The sequence below is a fragment of the Dipodomys ordii genome, unplaced genomic scaffold, assembly GCF_000151885.1.
Source record: "Dipodomys ordii isolate 6190 unplaced genomic scaffold, Dord_2.0 Scaffold94, whole genome shotgun sequence".
Lineage (NCBI taxonomy): Eukaryota > Metazoa > Chordata > Mammalia > Rodentia > Heteromyidae > Dipodomys > Dipodomys ordii.
This window is the reverse complement of record NW_012267310.1, coordinates 4456693-4477534: the sequence shown is the minus strand read 5'-3', so window position 1 is coordinate 4477534 and position 20842 is coordinate 4456693. Positions and strand designations below refer to the sequence as shown.

Below are 20842 nucleotides of genomic sequence, written 5' to 3'. Positions count from 1 at the left end.
TTACTTATTTTTAAATCAAGCAAAAATTGGTAATAACTTAGACTCCACCGAAACTGCTTAACTAAAATAGGAGAGCTTTTCAATTATGAAACATTATAAATATAGCCATCAGGACAATATATAAGTAAAGTTCCAACTGGTCAAGAGGAAGAAAAACAGAAGTGAATGAGCTTAACCAGTGCTATTAAAACCAGCACTTAAATATATATGGTTAGATTAGACGGAAACCGTGGCTATTGAAGTAGATGAGTTGAATAGAATCTAAGTTCTTTTCTCTTGTATATTGTCACACATTTCTGTTTTTAAAAAGGGTGACAGTGGTCCTGTTTCTGACCTTCATAAATGGCTTTCAAAGGTCACTTTAATCAAGAATATGAATTGCTTTTTAGTAGATAGGGTTCACTGAAGAAAAACTAAACTAGAAATGGAATTTCTACAATAAAAATTTTGGTATAGGGGCTGGGAAGGTGGCTCAGTGGTAGAGCGCTTGCCTCGCATGCATGAGGCCCTGGGTTCGATTCCTCAACACCACATAAGCAGAAAAAAGCTGGAAGTGGCGCTGTGGCTCCAGTGGTAGAGCCCTCGCTTTGAGCTGAAGAGCTGAGGGGCAGTGCCCAGGCCCAGAGTTCAGGCCCCATGACTGGCAATAATAATAATAATAATAATAATCTTATAGAAAATGGAAGCCCAATCTAGACAGGTACCCAGACCAGACCAGTAGGGGGCTTGGAATGCAACTTAGTGATAGAGTGCTTGCCTAGCATGCATGAAGCCCTGGGTTCGATTCCTTAGTACAATATACACAGAAAAAGCTGGAAGTGGTGCTGTGGCTCAAGGGGTAGAGTGCTAACCTTGAGCAAAAGAAGTTTAGGGACAGTGCCCAGGCCCAGAGTTCAGGCCCTGCGACCATCAACAAAAAAGTCTGTATAATAATACATGAAATGTAAAGCAATAGGAACATTTTTTGGGGGGGGAGAAATCACTCTGAGTTACCTTTTCAAAATCCAACTTACTGTGCTGGTTAATAAGCATGCGGAAAGATATGCGGTTGGTGTAAAATCGATCCAGAAAATACTGGATGTTACTGCTAATGAAAGGATCAAACCCAAACTTCTCCTTGTATTCGATCACTCCTTGTGCCATTGTAGGAACCACATCGTTATGTCTGTTTCTCACATTGATCAAAACTTGTAGAAAGCTGTGTGAGAAGCAAGCAAAATCTGGTCAATCTTTATCTATCTCATAGCTTGGTGCACAAAATTCCCAGCTGTCTCCAATCTAGTTATCTGCTAGTATTCTAATAGGTCAAGACACCAATCTTACTAGGTTGTATAAGGAAGCATTCACACAAAAAAACTATTTATTTTGCATGAAACTTAACACAGAAATTTTCTTTTTTCAGAGATGCCAAAAGCAAAAGGTTCTATAGTAAAGAAAAACATGTTCGAATATCTTCATAGGAAGGGACTAGCTTTTTGTGTAAGTGGCTACAGAAAATACAAGTCCTACAAATGAACATATTAGTATTTCTTTTGAAAATATGAAGATACTCTCTCAAAAGTCCCCAAGAATTTATTAATAAAGTCTTGAAGCAATAGCCTCTTCCATGAATAAAAATGGCAAACTAAAAAAAAAAAACTATAAAAAATGGCAAACTAATTTTGAGGATTTCAGCCCAACATATTGTTACTTCCTAATGAATTTGGAGAAAACAAGGCTCATGGATTCAATTCATGTAGTGTAAACATTAAATGACAGCAGTGGCTTACAGCAAGGAAACCACTGTGTCTGGGCCTCTAACCCAATGCTGGCCCCTTTCACATTTCACAGATCCATTAGACATACACTCTAGCAGAGGAAAAAAAAAATAGCTCAGGGGATTTTCCCCTTTATATTTGAATTAATCCCTTCAGATTAATTGAGCCAGTCATTCTGGCAATGTGCTACATTGTAAAGAACAAGTATACTAGAGGAAGGAAACTATGACTTCTAGGTCCAGCTCTATTAGGAACTCTCACCAACTCTGACCTGTTTCCTTCTCTGTGAACTTAAAAGTCTGGATTAAATACCTCTTAAAGTTGTTTGAATAGTGTGGGTTTTCCCTAGTTCTTTTTTATGGGATATCTATATGTCAAGTGTCTGTCTCACAAATAAATGGATTACATTTACATAAACCAAAGAAATTTCTCAGCTGGGGTGCTTGTGGCCCATGCCTATAATCCTAGCTACTCAGGAGGCTGAGATCTGAAGATCAAAGTTCAGAGCCAGTCTGAGCAGCAAAGTCTATGAGACTCTTTTTTTTTTCTTTCTTTTTTCTTATGTGGTGCTGAGGAATCAAACCCAGGGCCTCAGGCATGCAAGGCAAGCGCTCTACCACTGAGCTACCTTCCCAGCCCCGTCTGTGAGACTCTTATCTCCAATTAACCACCAGAAAACCGAAAGTGGTACTGTGGCTGGTAGAACACTAGCCTTGAGAGAAAAAGCTCAGGGACAGTGCCCAGGCCCTGAGTTCAAGCCCCATTACTGACAAAAAAGAAAAAAAAAAGAAATTTCTCAGCACAAGAGGCACTCACTTATACATACATGGAATAGGAACAAATTATGATGGAGAGATTTTATTTCTCCCAGAAACCCTATCTCAAAAATAACCAGTGTAGGGGTTGGGAAGGTGGCTCAGTGGTAGAGTGCTTGTCTTGCATGCATGAGGCCCTGGGTTCAATTCCTCAGCACCACATAAGCAGAAAAAGCCGGAAGTGGCGCTGTGGCTCGAGTGGTAGAGTGCTAGCCTTGAGCTGAAGAGCTGAGGGACAGCACCCAGGCCCACTACTGACAAAAGAAAAAAAGAAAAAAAAAGAAAAAAGAACAATGAAAAAGCAAGGATGGAAGTGTTGTTTAGTGTCCGTGTGTCAGCCTCGCAAGCATAAGGTCATGAGTTTAAATTCCAGTACCACCAAAAAGAAAAAAAGAAAAACAAGTCCCAGCTATTCAAGAGACAAAGGTAGGAGGCTCTTAGGCCAAGGCTCACCCAGGCAAAAGTATAAGACCCTATCTGAAAAACAAGCAAACCAAAATGGCTGGGGCATGGTTCAAGTGTCAAATAGTGGATCTTGTCCTAGAAAGCATAACATCTTGTCTTTCTTTTTTTTTTTTTTTTGGGTCCGGTCGTGGGGCCTGAACTCTGGGCCTGGGTGCTGTCCCTCAGCTCTTCAGCTCAAGGCTAGCACTCTACCACTTGAGCCATAGCGCCACTTCCAGCTTTTTTTCTTTTTGCTTATGTGGTGCTGAGGAATCGAACCCAAGGCCTCATGCATGCAAGGCAAGTACTCTACCACTGAGCCACCTTCCCAGCCCCAAAGCATAACATCTTGAGTTGAGTTCCTAGTACCTCCAAAAATAAAAATAAAAAAGACATACATTTCATCACACTGAAAATTCAGTAGTCTTTGTTTATAATGGCAGCAACAGAGAGTTCAAGATATTAAATAAAAAGCATGGTCTTTAATGCTTCTTCATAAGAAAATAATTGTAGTTTCTGGGCTCAACTGAGATGACCCACTGGAAAAAATTTTAAATGGTAAAGATTTGGGTAAATAAACTCATGAACAGATGGAGGTCACTGTATTCTTTTTCTTTTAAAGTTTTATTGTAAAGGTGACATGCAGAGGGGTTACAGTTATATAAAAAGGTAATCAGTATATTTCTTTTTGAACAGTGTTCCTCCCTCCCTCATTTTCTCCCACTTTTTCCCCTCCCCCAGGTTATAAAATTCATTTCCAACACAGTGTCCACTGAGTATCACTGCTAAATTGGTTCACCCATAGTCCCACTGTTTCTGTGATTCCCCTCCCCCTCCCCAAATCAGATAAACTTATATACAAGACAAAGGGTACAGAAATCAAAACTAGTGACAAAAGGGAATAAACCAAAGGGGGGGGGGGAAGAAAAAAGAAATAACTGCAAACAGTACAATAAGAAACTTCTTGTTTCCATTTCTTGGGAGTTCATTTTACCACTGCATTCTTAAAACTACCACTAGATGGAACATTTACTGCAATGTTTATAGTTGATGCCCAGTTTACCTTGACTAAAGTATTAAGAAATGGGTCCTGAAGCATTCCTTTGAAATGTCATTACTCCTTGTGTACTATGCTCAATTCTTAGCTCACTTTTTTTTTTAAAAGCCATGACTGAGTCATACGTTACCCACTAAGAAAATTAATGTTTTATGTCTGGATTATAATTCTTGGATCTTAATGGCCTGAGTTTCATTTTGGAAAATTCTTTTTTTGCCTATCTATGTTTTTACTTTTAGGTAAGTAGTACCATACTTACTTATCCAAGACCTGTGGGTCCTCGGGGCTCTTGTTTTCATATTCTAGAAGTTCAAGGAAACTCTGCATATACCTACAAAAAGAAGAGTCAACCGTGTTAGCTGCCTGCCTACCATTCATTCCTCCTTTCCTTCTGTACAAGAGTACTCTTAAATTTCATCCTACCCCCACATACATTTAAAGTGTATCAGAAGTTGTTACTTCAGGCTTCAGTGGAAGTGCTACTACCTCCAGTGTAGGAGTTGCCCTATTTTCTCCTCTGGGTAATACCATTTCTCTCATCACTGATTATTAGTTTGTCTGGTAGTCCAGGTATAAGCTGATAATTGTGTGTATTCCCCTGAACACAGGGATGAGCTCACGAGTGGACATACTACCACAATTTGGGTCGATAAGAGAGAAGACTTGCTGGAAGACCCTGGGAAAGAAATCTTCCTCTGTACAGTGGGGTTTGTAGAAAATAGTTCTGCAAGTGCCGTATCTATTCTGCCATTCAGAGTGACTCTAGCCTGAAGGTGAAGCCAACACTATGAAAAACAGGGCTTCAGTAGTCTTGTGAATCTGTGACTCAGGCCAACACCAAAAATTGATCTTATGATTGGGCCTTCTAACTGTAAACGTCATGTCCTATTGCCTGGTTGGCAATTACACACATATCCTAACTGATAATCCCAAGTCTACAGTTTGCTTATTTAAAAGTACACATAAATTTTATGAAGGATGTATGATGATACTAAAGTACAGATCTAGAATCCAGGGTAAAAGTAATTCCATCAAGATATAACAGATGAATAAATCTTAGGTCCACAGAAACAGCCTCTGGGTTAAGAAGAGCTACATATCTCAGTAAGGGCCTGATTAAGAAAACATAAGGACAACACTAAGATCTGAAGAACATAGAAAAATGGCATTCAGAGAGGCACATTAATGTGGCAGTTACATCCAGCAGGGACCTGCTAGATCTACTGTGAATTCAGATATTCCAATTTGGGGCTTAAAATCTTGAAATCATTTCTGAGAATTAATTGCTGCTAATCCTATTATAAAGGATAAGGACATTCCAATGACTAAAAATAATGTTGCATATATAAATATATAAACAAGCATGACATCTGATTCATGAACTTTGTGACAGTGCATTTGAAACTATAATATACTCGTATCCAGGTATTAAAAAAAAGTTTTTGGGTGCACAAAGTGTCCTTTAAAGTTATCAGGTCACATCACACTAAGAAGTCCAATGTGGCCAACTCCATTGATGCCCTCTGTCCTGTCACACACAAGTGAAGTCACACCTGCATCCTTTCTCCTTTCCCAAAAGGGATAGTCCTCTAAAAAGCAAAATCATAAATGGAGAGGAATCAAAGATTATGCTGCGATTACTAGCCTGGAAAATCAAGAGAGCAAGAATACAGTTTGGCTAAAGGGGTGATTGTAGGCCATAGTCTGTCACGCAGAAAATTCACTTTTTTTGTGTAGGTCCTGGGGCTTGAACCCAGGGCCTGAGCACTGTCCCTGAGCTTTTTTACTCAAGGCTAGCATTCTACCAGTTCAGCCACACTTCTACTTCCAGCTTTTTGGTGGTTAATTGGAGATAAGAATCTCATGGACTTTCCTGCCCAGGCTGGCTTTGAACCATGATTCTTAATCTCAGCCTCCTCAGCTAAGATTACAGGAATGAGCCACCAGTGCCCAGATAGGAAATTCACCTTTTTAAAGCAAAAGAGCATGACAAAGACACACAAATGAGTGATCTTAACTGGAATCTAAACTCAGAAGGGAAAACTCTGAAAGAAAGACTAAAAGAAAAAAGGAAAACAAGAAAAGGAGAGAAAGGAAAAACTATTAAGGCAATTAATAAAATGATAACCAATTTGACATATTAGAAAATATTTATTGTATCACTGTAAACTTCCTGCATAGGATGATCATACTGCTGCTTTTTAAGAGTTACTTCCAGGAGACCATGCTAAAGTATTTAGAGGCAAAGGGCTATAAAGTCTACCTTATTCCAAATGGCTCAGGAGAAAGAAATGTGTATGTCAATCAAAATGGTAAAAAAAATCAGAAAGACCTTCTCCAAAGGATACGGGCATTTTCTTGAGAATAGCAGGACAACGGGAACGGAGGAGAATGGTACTCTGAACACCCAGCATGCCATGCATAGTAAACAATAGGATGTAGTTTGTTTTTATAATCTTGCCTTAAAGCAAGCCAAGATTTTTAAAATAGACACGAGGAGGATTACATCAGATACTTTCAGACAATAATCTTGGGCCACAATGACTAATAACAAGAGTGGCAGTCAGAAGTTGCTATCGCTGGCCACATGGCCTTATAGAACTGGATAAGGCTCAGTGGCCTCTGTGCAGGCTTGTGGTTCGGGCGTAGTCTTGTGACAGTTACTAACAAGTCTTTCTTCAAAACTTCCTAGCTTTATTTACTTGGGTTTGGTTGTTGTTGTTAAGTTTGGCACAAACAACTCCACTATAACTCTGACAACTTTCCTATATGTGGGGGTATGTGTATATCCACACGTAATAGATACATATACACAGAATATGAATGTGGGTAATGATTACAGAACAAATGTAGCCAACTGTTAACACAATAAACTCTTTCTACTAGTCTTGCAACCCTTCTCTAACGTAGGAAATTGTTTTTCAAAATAGAATGAACAGGAAGAAATGACATGTGCCCATGTGTTTGGAATGGATACAGAAGAAGAATGGAGAAGAGACCAAAAAAAAAAAAGGGTGGATATAGCAATTTGTTTGTCTCTATTTTGCCAGTTTGGTATTTGGTATAATATAAAAACTCATTTAATGTTCTCCAGCCAATTCCTGCCACAGTTTCTAAAACCCTGTCCTGAATGAGAGGGATACCTCCTATCATTCATGAGGAATTCATTTTAATCCAGGAGAATTTATGCTAATAATGAGATGACTTAGGTTGGAGCCCCTAGATAACTCAGGGACACTCACCCCAGTATGTAGAAGGCTGGGACTTTCCCCCCCTCCCCGAACCACAGGGAAGGTTGGAGTCTGGAGACCGAGATCCATAAAAATTATTTTAACAAGATTGGGAAAGCTTCTAGGCATCTGAACACATACAAATGTGGGGAGAGGGAGAGACATGAGCACAGAGCACACACCTCCCATACCTGAGTCAGTTTGTTTCTTCTACTAGGCTGCTCCTGAGTTGTTATCTTTCATGGTATGACTATAAACATAGGCAAAGCGTCTCCCGGGGTTCTGTGAGCCATTCTAGCAAAATTATCAAACCTAATTTACAGCCAATCAGAAGTTGAGGCTGCATCTGAAAGGGGGTAGTCATTCTTGATGGGCCAAGGAGCCCTTAAGCTGTAGGGGTCTGTGCTGACTTCAGATATTTAGGTTTTAAATGAGTTGTGAAACACACACTTGGTGTCCAGAGATGGGAGAATTGGTTGTTGGTTGGAAAACACGTCAGGGCCAGCAATTTATCTTGAAATCTTTGAAGCAACTACAATTTACATAAGCAATGCAAAATGTTTGACAGTTACCACCTCTCATAGCAAGTGATTTGATCTTGCCTATCCAGAATTCCTAGTGGCCTGTGATAGTGATTTATGCTTTCTGAAAAATCTCTAGTGATGGTCTTAAAGCAATAAAGAAACCTCATGTACACAGAATTTCTTGATTCTTCCTTCTCAAACAAGCTGTGACTACAGAGCAGAATTCAAGTGAACCTGATATCAAAGCTATGGTTACCATTTTCTGATCTTTCTAAGGCTTTGAACTTCACAGTCAGGAGCGCCTGCTTTTCTGGGAAAGGAATCAGAGAGACACTGTACCTTTAAGACCATCCAATATAATGCTTCTCAGATGATTTTTTTTTTTTTGGTCGGTTGTGGGGCTTGAACTCTGGGCCTGGGCACTGTCCCTGCACTCTTCAGCTCAAGGCGAGTGCTCTACCACTTGAGCCACAGCGCCACTTACGGTTTTCTAGTGGTTTATTGGAGATAATAGTCTCATGGACTTTCCTGCCCAGGCTGGCTTTTAATGGTGATCCTCAGATCTCAGCCTCCTGAGTAGCTAGGATTATAGGCGTGAGCCACCGGCACCTGGTCGATTCATTTTTACCTTTAAGAATTTATTATATTATTATTAAGGAATGACTGCTGAATATATATTCTCTTTTGGTGGCCTGGCCTCTACAAGCCTTCCAAATTAGAGCTCTTTAACAATTCCATTCTCCTTATGTCTTTCCACAGCGTTCCCTTCATCGGTCATGCCACCACCCCATCAAGGAGCAACACAAGACCACAGCTATTTTTCTGCAAACCCCCTACATTCCTATAGCCCTGGCCTCCCTAAGTCCTGTATCTTTTCCCAGGGACTTCTACCTTGCTTTTATAACAAGAGTAGACGTGCAAATACTTCACAAATCTATGCAAATACCTTTTTAAAGACACAGCACCTGTTCTTACATCCGACCACTCACAGATCCTACCCAGTTCATTATTGGGGAGTTCCATCACAAATTCTAGTTCTTCAGTTAAAGAACACATGCTTTATGTTTCAGAGCTATAACTGATCAAACTTCAAAGTTTTGCTGGGAAGACTTGCCTGTCTTTTCATAGGGCAGACAATGCATAGAACAGAGCTGCTATTTTTTCCAATCTGACCTGATGTTCCCCTTAAAAACGACATGATCTGTTTGTTACAGAATACTACCTTCATGGAGTGTCTTATAAAGGAAAACAAAGTGGATACATAATTAAAATAGGAAACATCTTAGTTGAAGGAGGGCAAACCATTCACCGAGGATCATTATATTGCTAATCCTTATTATCATTCTCTACTTTGCAAGGTTTTTAAATGAGAACTCACATTTAGACTCAGAAAAAATAAAATTCACAAGATCAAAAAAGTGTGTTATGCTTTAGAATATTTTCATGAAAACAACTGCAAACGAGCAGCTGTAAAAAGACTTTTAATGTCACGGAAAACCCAGCTATCTTGACTGACTCATTCCCACACAGGCATTCTCTTGTGGAGAATAGTTACACTGCCAAATGCTCAGAGCATTGTAGGGAAGATTCATTATAAGCCACGATATTTACTTACCAACTCTGAACCAATCTCACGGAAGGGCGGTTCAGTAAGTTATCAGGTAAAAGATTAACTTCTCTCATTGTATTGGCCAGTCGCACAGGAAGCTCCTTTCGTAGAAACATATATGATGTTTTCTCACATGCATTATCTCTCCCTATTAAGAGACGAAAAATAATATACAAAATTACAATTAATATTTGGAGAAATAAAGTGTTCGTGTAGTAACATAGTACTACTGGTTGGGAAAATGAAAAGATTCTGTAGTCTAAATGTTCTGACGCAGCAAGTTTAAGAAAATAATTCGAAGAGAAAAGCACATTTATTCTATGAAGTAACCTTAAAAACAGTTTCTTTTTAACACAAATATGTTCCTAGTAGTGTTACCAGTAGCAATAGAAAAGTGACCTGGGATAGAATCTGAATTTTTTTTCCCAAATAAACACTACTAATTTTGTACTTGGCATTTTTCCCAAATGTGTTTCTCTAAGAATCATAGTTCTACCACTCTCAAAGTGGACTCAAAAGGCTCTGTGATTGGAAATGACAGGTTGACTGACATGCAAGGGATCATACGTGTCAAGAGAGACCAGCTCACCATGGGTACAGTGCACTGACTATAGAAGGTGGGTGAGACAATCCAGGTATAGCAATCAAGTACCGAATGATCTTATTCACATGGAGAACCTTAAAAAGTTGATCTCACAGAAGTTGAGAGGAAAATGGTGGCTCCCAGCGGCCCGGATGGTGGGAAAGGGATTATGGAAGGAAAATCTCATCAAGTTATAATTAGCTGGGGGCAAGAAACACTAGGGTACTGTTGCACAATATGGTGACAATTTTGTACTGTGCATTTAAGACGCTAGAAGAAAGGATTGTGAAAGTTTTTACCCCAAAGAAATGAGAAATATTTTAGGAGCTTTAAATATTGTGTAATCTATACACATATTGACTATTACATGTTAATCCTTTAATATAATTTATTATGTATAATTTTTGTGTTTAACCTACCAGTTCACAATATTTTTTTTACCAGTCGTGGGGCTTGAACTCAGGGCCTGAGCACCGTCCCTGAGCTTCTTTTCTTCAAGGCTAGCACTCTACCACTTGAGCCACAGTGCCACTTCTGGCTTTTTCTGTTTAGGTGGTCCTAAGAAATGGAATCCAGGGCTTCATGCATGCTAGGCAAGCACTCTACCACTAAGCCACATTCCCAGCCCCAGTTCACAAAATGTGACGACATGGTACAGAACCTGACATGGAGCCAGTAGTCAATAAACACACAGTCCTTTTCCTACTCTCCATGATACTCAGGGGTTCATCTCATTATCTCTGCACTAGCTAGGGCTCTCTGTTCTGAACTGGGCAACTACCAGGGCCAGGCTGGAGAGGGAAAGCAGAGTTCACTGAAAACAAACTCTCTCCTTTTTCTGCTCTGTGTGATAAAGGCAGCAAATGAGAGAGTCCAGAGAAAGCTACTTTGTAACACTTTCAGTTATACTTTGCTTTCTTCCTTTCCTCTCTACCGAATAAGACTTGAAATACAAGAACCCACTCTTGAAAGTTATCTGTAGAACCTTCCTTCCTACCCACTCAGGCCCTTTTTTCCATTTTCAAAAAAAAGTTAAAATGAAAGATTACAGTCTTAAAACAATCCATCCTCGCTGTCTCATTCTAAGTGAATATACTGTGAAGGTCTTCAGTAGGTAAATCTTCAACAAATGGATGATTCTTTCCATTTTCCCCTAGCAATCTGACTACAATGAGCACTTTAACCACCAAATTCCCACTCCAGGTAGAAGGGTAAGGGGTACGATGTTCCCAGAAATGAGCACCCAACAGCTACTCTCTCTATATAATTCTGGTTGTTTTGCCTCAAATTATATGTGTTATTTTTAGAAGGTTTTACATCAACATAATTTTAATTTGAAATACACTAAATGCTGATAGCTATCATAGTCTGAAGTCATCATGAAATGAAATGCCTAATATCTAAGTCACAGTATCAATCTAAATTTTCACATGCCAAAAGAAACATCTTGCATAATGGTTAAATAGAAAGGAGGTTTTTTTTGCTGGTCCTGGGGCCTGGGTGCTAGCCCCAGCTTTTTTGTTCAAGGAAAACACCTTTTGTACTCTGCAACTTGAGCCACAACTTCACATCTGGCTTTCTGGCAGTTAATTGAAGATAAAAGTCTCACACTTTCTTACCCAGGCTGGCTTCAAACCTCAGTCCTCAGATCTCAGCCTTCTGAGTAGTTAGGATTACAGGCATGAGCCACTGGCACCTAGCTTAGGACTTTTAATGCCAATCCTGGGGTTTGAACTCAGGGCCTGGGCACTGTTCCTGAGATTTTTTTTTTTTTACTGTTTATGTGGTACTGAGGAATAGAACCCAGGGCTTCATGCATGCTAGGCAAGCACTCTACCACTAAGCCACATTCTCAGCCCAGACTTTTTTTTTAATACAAAAGAAATATTCTCGTTATGGAATGACAAAGACGTAATCCTTTAATCAAACCTGAGTCAGGCTCTTTCAAGCCCTGTCTTTGACTAGGCCCCAACCTTAGTCTAAAGCCACTTAGGCCTTTTTAACAAGAATCTTTTTAGTTTTTTTTTTTGTCGGTCGTGGGGCTTGAACTCTGGGCTTGGGTGCTATCCCTGTGCTCTTCGGCTCAAGGCTAGCGCTCTACTGGTTGAGCCACAACGTCACTTCTGGTTTTCTGGTGGTTTATGGAGATAAGAGTCTCACGGGCGGGGCTGGCTTTGGACTGCAATCCTCAGATCTCAGCCTCCTGAATAGCTAGGATTACAGGCATGAGCCACCAATGCTGGCTAGGTGTTTGTTTTTAAGCAAAAATCCCCTACTCTTGGTATCTGATCACTCTTTTTTTTTGGGGGGGAGGGTCTGGTCGTGGGGCCTGAACTCTGGGCTTGGGTGCTATCCCTCAGCTCTTCAGCTCAAGGCGAGTGCTCTACCACTTGAGCCACAACACCACTTCCTACTTTTTTCTTTTTGCTTATATGATGCTGAGGAATCGAACCCAGGGCCTCAGGCATGCAAGGCAAGCACTCTACCACTGAGCCACCTTCCCAGCCCAACTGATCACTCTTATATCTGATCAGATTCCTCGTGTGTGTGTGTGTGTGTGTGTGTGTGTGTGTGTGTGTGTGTGTGTGTGTGTGTACCACATTTTCTTGTTCCATTCATCTACTGAGGGGCGTCTGGGTTGGTTCCATATCTTAGCTATGGTAAATAATAACTTGTTTTCACTGTATTTGATTCCAGTGCCCTGCATCTTATATATACACTTTTCTAATTTAGGGAGGGAAAGGTAAAAACAAAATGCTTAAACAGGGATACAGGTTGACCCATTGTAACAATGAGACGTACAAAACTCTATGTTGAAAATGAACTTCACAACTTTGGCAGAGGGAGAGCAGGGAGTAGGTGTGGAGGTGGGGAAGGAAGGGATGGTAGGGGAAAAACAAAGGAGGAGGCAACAATGCACAATAGGAAATGTACTCATTACCTTGCTCATGTAACTGGAACCCCTCTGTACAGCATTTTTACCATTAAAAAAACATATATATATAAAAAACAAGAATCTCCCCAGGGGGATCAGGAGGGAAAAACTGGGAGAAAATGAGGGAAGATGTGACACTCTTCAAAAAGAAATATAGTCATATCCTGGATTATGTTAATTGTGACCCCTCTGTACATCACCTTGACAATAAAAAAAAGAATCTCCCCAGCCTGGATTCCTCTTCACAATTTTCTACCCACTGACAGACCCCCCTCTGCATTCTGCTCTACTTTTTCTTGCTGCATTAGGAGTTGAGACCAAACCCAGCACCAGTGGCACATACCTATAATCCAATCTAAGCTATTCTGCTGAGGATTGCGGTGAAGCCAGCCAGCGCTGACAGAAAACTCCCTGTGAGACTCCTATCTCCAATTAGCTACTTAAAAATCAGAAGTGATGCAGCGGCTCAAAGTGCTAGAGTATTAGCCATGTGCAAAAGAGCTTAGGGACAGTGCCCAAGCCCTGAGTTCAAGTCCTATGACTGACCCCCCATCCCCCCCCAAAAAAATAAAAGAGTTGAGACCAATCTCTCTATTACTGAAAAATCACACTGCAGTGGTCTCTTAAATCAGATCTTCTTTATCATTTAAGGAAGATCATGAATAATTTCTTCTCTAACAGGAAGAAGGAAGTTCTGGAATAGAGAAGCACATGAACACTATGGCATATCACTAGAACTAGGAGTATCAATATGAATCCATGATTTAAAAAAAATGTCTAAGTTTTATTGTGTAGTAAAAGTTTCTAGCTTCTCCAGAGGCTGAGATCTGAGGATCGTGGTTTGAAGTCAGCCAGGGCAGAAAAGTCCATGTGGTTCATTTCCAATGAATCACCGAAAGGCTGTAAGTGGAGCTATGGCTCAAGTGGTAGAGTACTAGAGTTGTGCAAAAATGCTAAGGGACAGCATCCAAGACCTGAGTTCAAACCCCAGTACTGGTACAAAAATAAATTAAAAAAATTCCCAGTCCATGGCTAATTAGGAACAAAATATTGGAAGTATAGGCAAGAGTAATGAAAGGGACTATAAGCATCTAATGCTGGCTGGAAGGTACACATTGCTTCTCTGAAACCAACAGGATTAGATAGGTTCATAATTGCTGTACTTATGTAACATAGAATAGTCTACAATACAATACAGCAACAGTGAAATGTATGAACATTTATACTAAGTAGGATAAAGACTATTCTATTATTCCAAGTCAGTTCAAGTCAGATTTTGCCCCAGAACAAGTTTGAGCACCAAAACTCATACTTTTAGGACTCTTTGGAATTCAGAATTCAGATAAAGGACTGTAGACACATAGGACAGAAATAACAAGGTCAGATGCTAAAGTTAGCCTTGGGTTTGAATCTTGAGCATCTACAAGCTTCATGAGCAGGGGCAAATTTCTTTAACTTTCTAAAGCTCACTGGGACCAGTTATAAGAACAGCATCTTCTTCATAGAGTTTTATGAGAGAGAAAATATACTGAATCTTGAAGCATTCCTAAAGCTTAGATGAGAGGAATCATTAAATAGCAATCACTAATGATGTTGAATTAATGATCAAACAGAACAATCCGAAGTCATGAAATGGGAGATGAATTAGTCTGCTGCTTAATCATTTCTGAGAGCAAGACTACATTCTGGATTAATGTGGTTCCTTGGGCTCATCGAGAGATTCTACATAGTTTTTAAAAGATGAAAGTTTGGCTGGGAAGGTGGCTCAGTGGTAGAGCGCTTGCCTTGCATGCATGAGGCCCTGGGTTCGATTCCTCAGCACCACATAAGCAAAAAGAAAAAAGCCGGAAGTGGTGCTGTGGCTCAAGTGGTAGAGCACTAGCCTTGAGCTGAAGAGCTGAGGGATAGCGCCCAGGCCCAGAGTTCAGGCCCCACGACCGGATCCAAAAAAAAAACAAAAATAAAAGATGAAAGTTTGAACCAAGTACTGGTGGCTCATGCCTGTAATCCTAGCTACTCAGGAAGATGAAATCTGAGGACCGGGGTTTGAAGTCAGACCAAGCAGGAAAGGCCATGAGACTCTATCTATAATTAATTACCTGAAAACCAGAAGTGGAGCTTTGGCTCAAAGTGGTAGAACACTAGCCTTGAGCAAAAAAAGCTCAGGGACAGTGCCCAGGCCCTGACTTCAAGCCCCACAATTGGCAAAAAGCAAAAAGTTTTCTCAGTGTCACTTCCATTCACTATTTTGAAATAAATAGTGGGAGAGGAATGGGGCATGTTTTCTCTCATATGAAGAAGCTAGAACTAGAATATACCAGGACATGATATGTTATACAGGACTCTAGGCTTCACACACAGTGAGACCAAAGGAGGATACTTAGAATAGGAACAAAGGCATAATGCTTATGTGCATCTGGTCATATAAAATAATATTTATCAAAATGAACTCTAGGAAATGGAAACAAGAGGTTTTGTTCTCAGCTGTTTTTTGTTTTTTTTTCTTTTTCTCATGTTCACTTGTCTGTCTTTGGGAGGCAAAAAGAGGGGTACAGAAATGGAAGGACAAAGGGTGAACAAATGCAGCAGTGGACACTACGTGGAACATGAACTATATAACTTATAGGTAGGGATGGGAGGGAAAACTGGGAGAGAGCAAGGGAAGGGGAGACACTGTCCCAAAAGAAATATATTCATTACCTTATTTATATAACTGCAAACCCTCTGTATATCACTTTTATAATAATAAAAAAATCAAAAAGTTAAAAAGTCCTTGATGCTTACAGTGATCAACTCTGCACGATATGGAAAGCTCAACTTCTAGGCATGATTTAAGAGAACCAATTTCAGGATGTGTCTCCGGCTTATCAGCCTGTCACAAACTCATTTTATCTGGCTTGATACCCCCATGGGCACCTTACAACAATTCACTTATGGTAGTTTGTCAATGAGTTCTTGGAAGACTAGATAATACTTTCAGAAGTTTGTATTTAAAAAAAAAGAGTAGATGAACATTCTCAGGTTTTGCCTTACATTCTAATTTAGCATTAAGGATTAATTCTTTGTACTTAAATACCTTAATTATACATCAGTTTAAACAGGAGGATGTGTCTTTTTAGTTAGTTCATTAGTGAACCTAAAAATAAATATGAAATGCTTGAGTTTTTGAAACCTTTCTGTAGTTTAACTCATATTTTAGCTTAGACATTGATGCTGAATACTTAGTTTTAATCTAAGGGGTCTAACAAACCTTTGGTTTTTCTTTTTGCCAGTCCTGGGGCTTGAACTCTGGGCCTGGGCGCTGTCCCTGAGCTCTTCAGCTCAAGGCTAGCATTCTACCACTTGAGCCACAGTGCCACTTCCAGCTTTTTCTGGTGGTTAATTGGAGATACGAGTCTCACAGCCTTTCCTGACCACGCTGGCTTTGAACTGCGGTCCTCAGATCTCAGCATGCTGAGTAGCAAGGATTACAGGCATGAGCCACTGGCACCCAGCAAGCCTTTGGTTTTAAATAAATGTCCTCACAAGTGTTTTGTTTTTATAGGCCTCCTTGTCATGTCAAATATTTTCCAATTATCTGACTTCCTTTTTCCCTACTTACTTGGCTTCTCAATGTTCCTTAGTTTTGATTTTCTACTTTTATTCCACATTTCTCCCTATACTTCCTCTTATTCAAATATAGCAATTACAAATGTCCCTAATATTTGTTCAAACAAAATGACAAAGAGATCAGGGGGCTTGGAAAATTCTGATGCATTCGTGTAAGTAAATTATTAACTTAGAATATACTCATGAGTATTTGGTTATTCTTCCTAGTTTCATGATCCTTTAATTTATTCTCTTCTGTTTGTTGGGTTGTTGGTTTTGGTGTCAGGGACTGAACTCAGGGTCATGCACATGCTATGTATGCCCTTGTTCTACCACTGAGCCATACCACTGTGTCTTTTTTGTACTTTGCCTTTTCTTTCCTGTTCTTTGTTTTTATGAGGCGTGGATGCAGAACCTGAGTGCTGTCCTTAAGCTTTTGTCCTCAAGGAATTCCACCACTTGCATCACAACTCTACTTCTGGATTTTGGGTAGTTAATTGGAGATAAAGTCTCATAGACTTTCCTGCCTGAACTGGCTTTGAACCGTGATCCTCAGATCTCAGCATCCTGAGTAGTGAGGATTATAGGCGTGAGCCACTGTCTCCCAGTCTCCAACCTTGTTCTTGTATACTTGTAGAGGCTCTCAGGACTTAATGCAAATGCTTTCTTGTCTCTATATCCCAGTGGCATACAATTTTTGCCTATGACCTACTATCTTCCATGAGCAACATTAAGTTAGCTAGTAACCTCTTCTTAGATTCCCCACCTAGCAACAATGAATAATTTTCAATGGTTCTTCAAGGACAATTTCTCTGGGTACTGGTAGTCTGTAATCCTCACTACTCAGAAGGCTGAGATCAAGATTCGAAGTCAGCCTGAGTAGGAAAGTCCATGACATTCTTACCTCCAATTAATAACCAGAAAAAATGAAAGTAGCGCTGTGGCTCAAAGCAGTAGAGCACTAGCCTTGAGCAAAAGAGCTCAGAGATAGTGACCAGGCTCTGAGTTCAATCCCCACAACCAAAAAAAAGGAACAATTTCATGGGCAGGGATAGGAGGGGAAAATGGGAGAAAAGTAAAGAAAGGGGTGACGCTGTCCCCCAAAAAGTGTATACTCAATACTTGACTTATGAAATGATAACTCCTCTGTATAATACCTTAATAACAATAAAATTACACTTTCTAAAAAAGAGAAACAATTTCAAGTGTGAATGGATAATTATCAAATGATAGTAGTGGAAGTCTTTCAAGACAATCACTTTTTAGTCATCATGTCGAAAGCCAACTTTACAACTTTGGTGGGGGTGGTCCGGGGGAGTGGGGAGGATTGGGGGGGCGGGGGGAGGATGGGAAGGGATGGGAAGGGGAAACAAAGGAGGAGGCTACAATGCTTGATAAGAAATGTACTCATTATCTTGCCCATGTAATTGTAACCACTCTGTACAGTATTTTCACAATAAAAAAAAAGACAATCACTTTTTAAAACAGTTCGGAATTGAAGGTGTGACACAAGTGGTACCGTCTTAACCCTGAGCAAGAAAGCTAGCAAGCAAGAACAGAGGATCCGAGTTCAAGTCCCCATACCATAAAAAAAGAAAACTTCAGTTAGACTTTCAAAATAATTGTTCTATTTCATGCTCTGTAGTGTTATTTCACTGCCTGCGAATCTTAACAGTTTCCTTTTTCTTTTTGGTTGGTCCTGGGGCTTGAACTCAGAGCCTAGGCACTGTCCCTGAGCTTCTCTTGCTCAAGACTAGCGCTCTTATCATTTAAGCCACAGTGCCACTTCCAGCCTTTTCTGAGTAATGTACTGGAGATAAGAGTCTCACAGGGACTTTTCTGCCCAAGCTGGCTTTGAACTGTGAACCTCAGATCTCAGCCTCCTGAGTAGCTAGGATTACAGGCGTGAGCCACTGGTGCCCAGCCACAGTTTTGTCTTGTTTGGAGAAGTTTGTTCATGCATTTAAGAGGTCGTAGACATTATGGGTTCCACTATGGGTCCAGAGGTTAGTTCCTCCATTTCAGCAACATATCTGCCACTGTCCCAATCGCTGAGTTCTATGTGCTGAGGGTCCCAGAACACTCCAGAAAAAATTGAAGATCCATTAGCACATACCTGGATCATTTTAAACATTCAATAGTATTTTCTGATTGAAATGTATCATTCAAATACCTAGTAAGTTTAAGCATAAAGTTAGAAAAACAAATAAAATTCAGAGGTTAAAGATAACATTTATTGGTAATGGTGAATTCCTCTTATAGGTCAACTTCATTCTATATATATTTGGTTATTGGTACTCCAATCTTTATTAAAGATTTAATAATTTATTAAGAAAATAAAAAAAATTTCCTAATAATTAAGTTGTTGGTAGTTTATAGCTTGTCAATTTATTACGAATTTGTATTGTATGTTGTATAAATTTATCATATTAAATTTACTATAAATTAATTAATAACTTTATTATAAATATGTATTAATGATCATCTTAATAAGTAATTTATTAAGAGCCAAAATGGAGGTAGGTAAAAAAGTAATAGTCCAAAGGGATTAATAGTCAATATAGTATATCAGGCCAGAGAGTAGAAAGAAGAGATAAGGATGTGATCAAACTGATTTACACACAGAGCTGTGATCAGCGAGAGCATGTGAGTAATGACTACTTCGTAGCCAAACTCACCACATGTCCATATCAATGTAATTCTAGAAGAGCAAAATGATCTAGTCCTAACAGTAAATTAGTAACTTTCTTTACAAGATGCCTTGCTGTCAATGGAAGCAGGAATCATTAGGCAAAGGTCACATTGTACTGATCCCTGAGGTTCACTGAGGCAAAGCTTCATGAACAAAATGAAGAGAGTCTAAAGCCAGTCACACCCATGGCACAAATAAACTGCAAGTGCTGTTTCTTGGGAAATGATCAGTTCATACTGGTGAGACCATTGGAAATCTGGGGGAAAAAAGTTAACATTCAAGGTTAATAGCTCCCTTCACAGTCCTTATTTTTAGCTAGAAGCTGATTTCATCCAGGAAAATGCTATGCTACTCACTCATAATAAATTCCTAGCCAGCATCCACGCGGCACCCACCAGGTGCCATGCCTCATGCTGCACGAATGATCTCATCAAAGCCGCAATCCTATGGTTAAATGTTATCATTTCTATTTTGTAGATGCGAGAGTACTAAAGTGTAGTGGAACTAAGTCATTTGCCCAAGCTGACACTGCTGGTGGGCACTGGAAGTTAAGATCTGATGTTACAGGAGCAGCTAGCTAATGACTGACACAGGCCTTTTGTTACCCAGGGCTTCTACTTTCTCATGTGTAACATGGGGAGGTTAAATATGGTCATTCTGAAACAATTCTGGAGAGTACTGCTAAGCAAACAGTCGAGGAAAGTAGGCAGAGATCAGGAAAGGAAAAAGAGCTGCAAAGGGCGGCTCTTTAAACACTCAGGAGGCTGAGACAGAAAGGATTTAAATTCAACATCTGCTTGGGCAAAATGTTTGTGATACCTCTTCCAGACCAACAAAAAGGTGAGCGTGGTAATGTGTGCCTGCCAACTTAACTACCTGGGAAGCATAAACACATGGACCATGGTCTATACCAAACCAGCCATAAATATAAGACCCTATCTCAAAAATAACTAAAGCCAGCCAGGCACCAATGGCTCACGCCTGTAATCCTTGCTACTCAAGAGGTTGAGATCTGAGAATCCCAGTTCAAAGCCAGCCCCAGCAGGAAAGTCCATTAGACTCTTACCTCCAATTAATCACAGAAAAAGCCAGAAGTGATACTGTGGCTCAAGTGGTAGGGTGCTAGGCTTGAGCAAAAAGGAGCTCGGAGACAGCAACAAAGCCCAGAGTTCAAACCCCAGGACTGGGGTGGGTGGGGAACCAAACTAAAGCCAAAAGGGATTGAGTGCCAGTGGCACATGTAACCTACATATTCAGGAGGTTGAGATTCAGGAGGATCATGGTTCAAAGCCTGTGATATTTTATCTCAAAAATATACAAAACGGGGGCTGGGAAGATGGCTCAGTGGTAGAGCACTTGCCTTGCATGCATGAGGCCCTGGGTTTGATTCCTCAGCACCATATAAGCAAAAAGAAAAAAGCTGGAAGTGGCGCTGTGGCTCAAGTGGTAGAGCGCTAGCCTTGAGCTAAAGAGCTAAGGGACAGCGCCCAGACCCAGAGTTCAGGCCCCACGACTGGACCCAAAAAAAGGAGGGGCTGGAGGCATGGCTCAGATGGAGGAACACCTGATGAGCAAGCTTGAGGTTCTGAGTTCAAGAAGAAATGAAAA

General features: G+C 40.2%; 1 protein-coding gene across 1 annotated transcript in view; it reads right to left on the bottom strand.

The window, feature by feature from the left end:
- Pdk3 (pyruvate dehydrogenase kinase, isozyme 3) overlaps positions 1 to 20842 on the bottom strand; it is a 69233-nt gene that overhangs the window by 32741 nt on the left and 15650 nt on the right. The window contains exons 2-4 of the mRNA XM_013026451.1: positions 9443 to 9584; positions 4333 to 4404; positions 1014 to 1198 (exon numbers count right to left, since the gene is read on the bottom strand). Of these exons, the coding sequence (XP_012881905.1) occupies positions 1014 to 1198; positions 4333 to 4404; positions 9443 to 9584 (399 nt within the window). The remainder of the gene's footprint in view (positions 1 to 1013; positions 1199 to 4332; positions 4405 to 9442; positions 9585 to 20842) is intronic.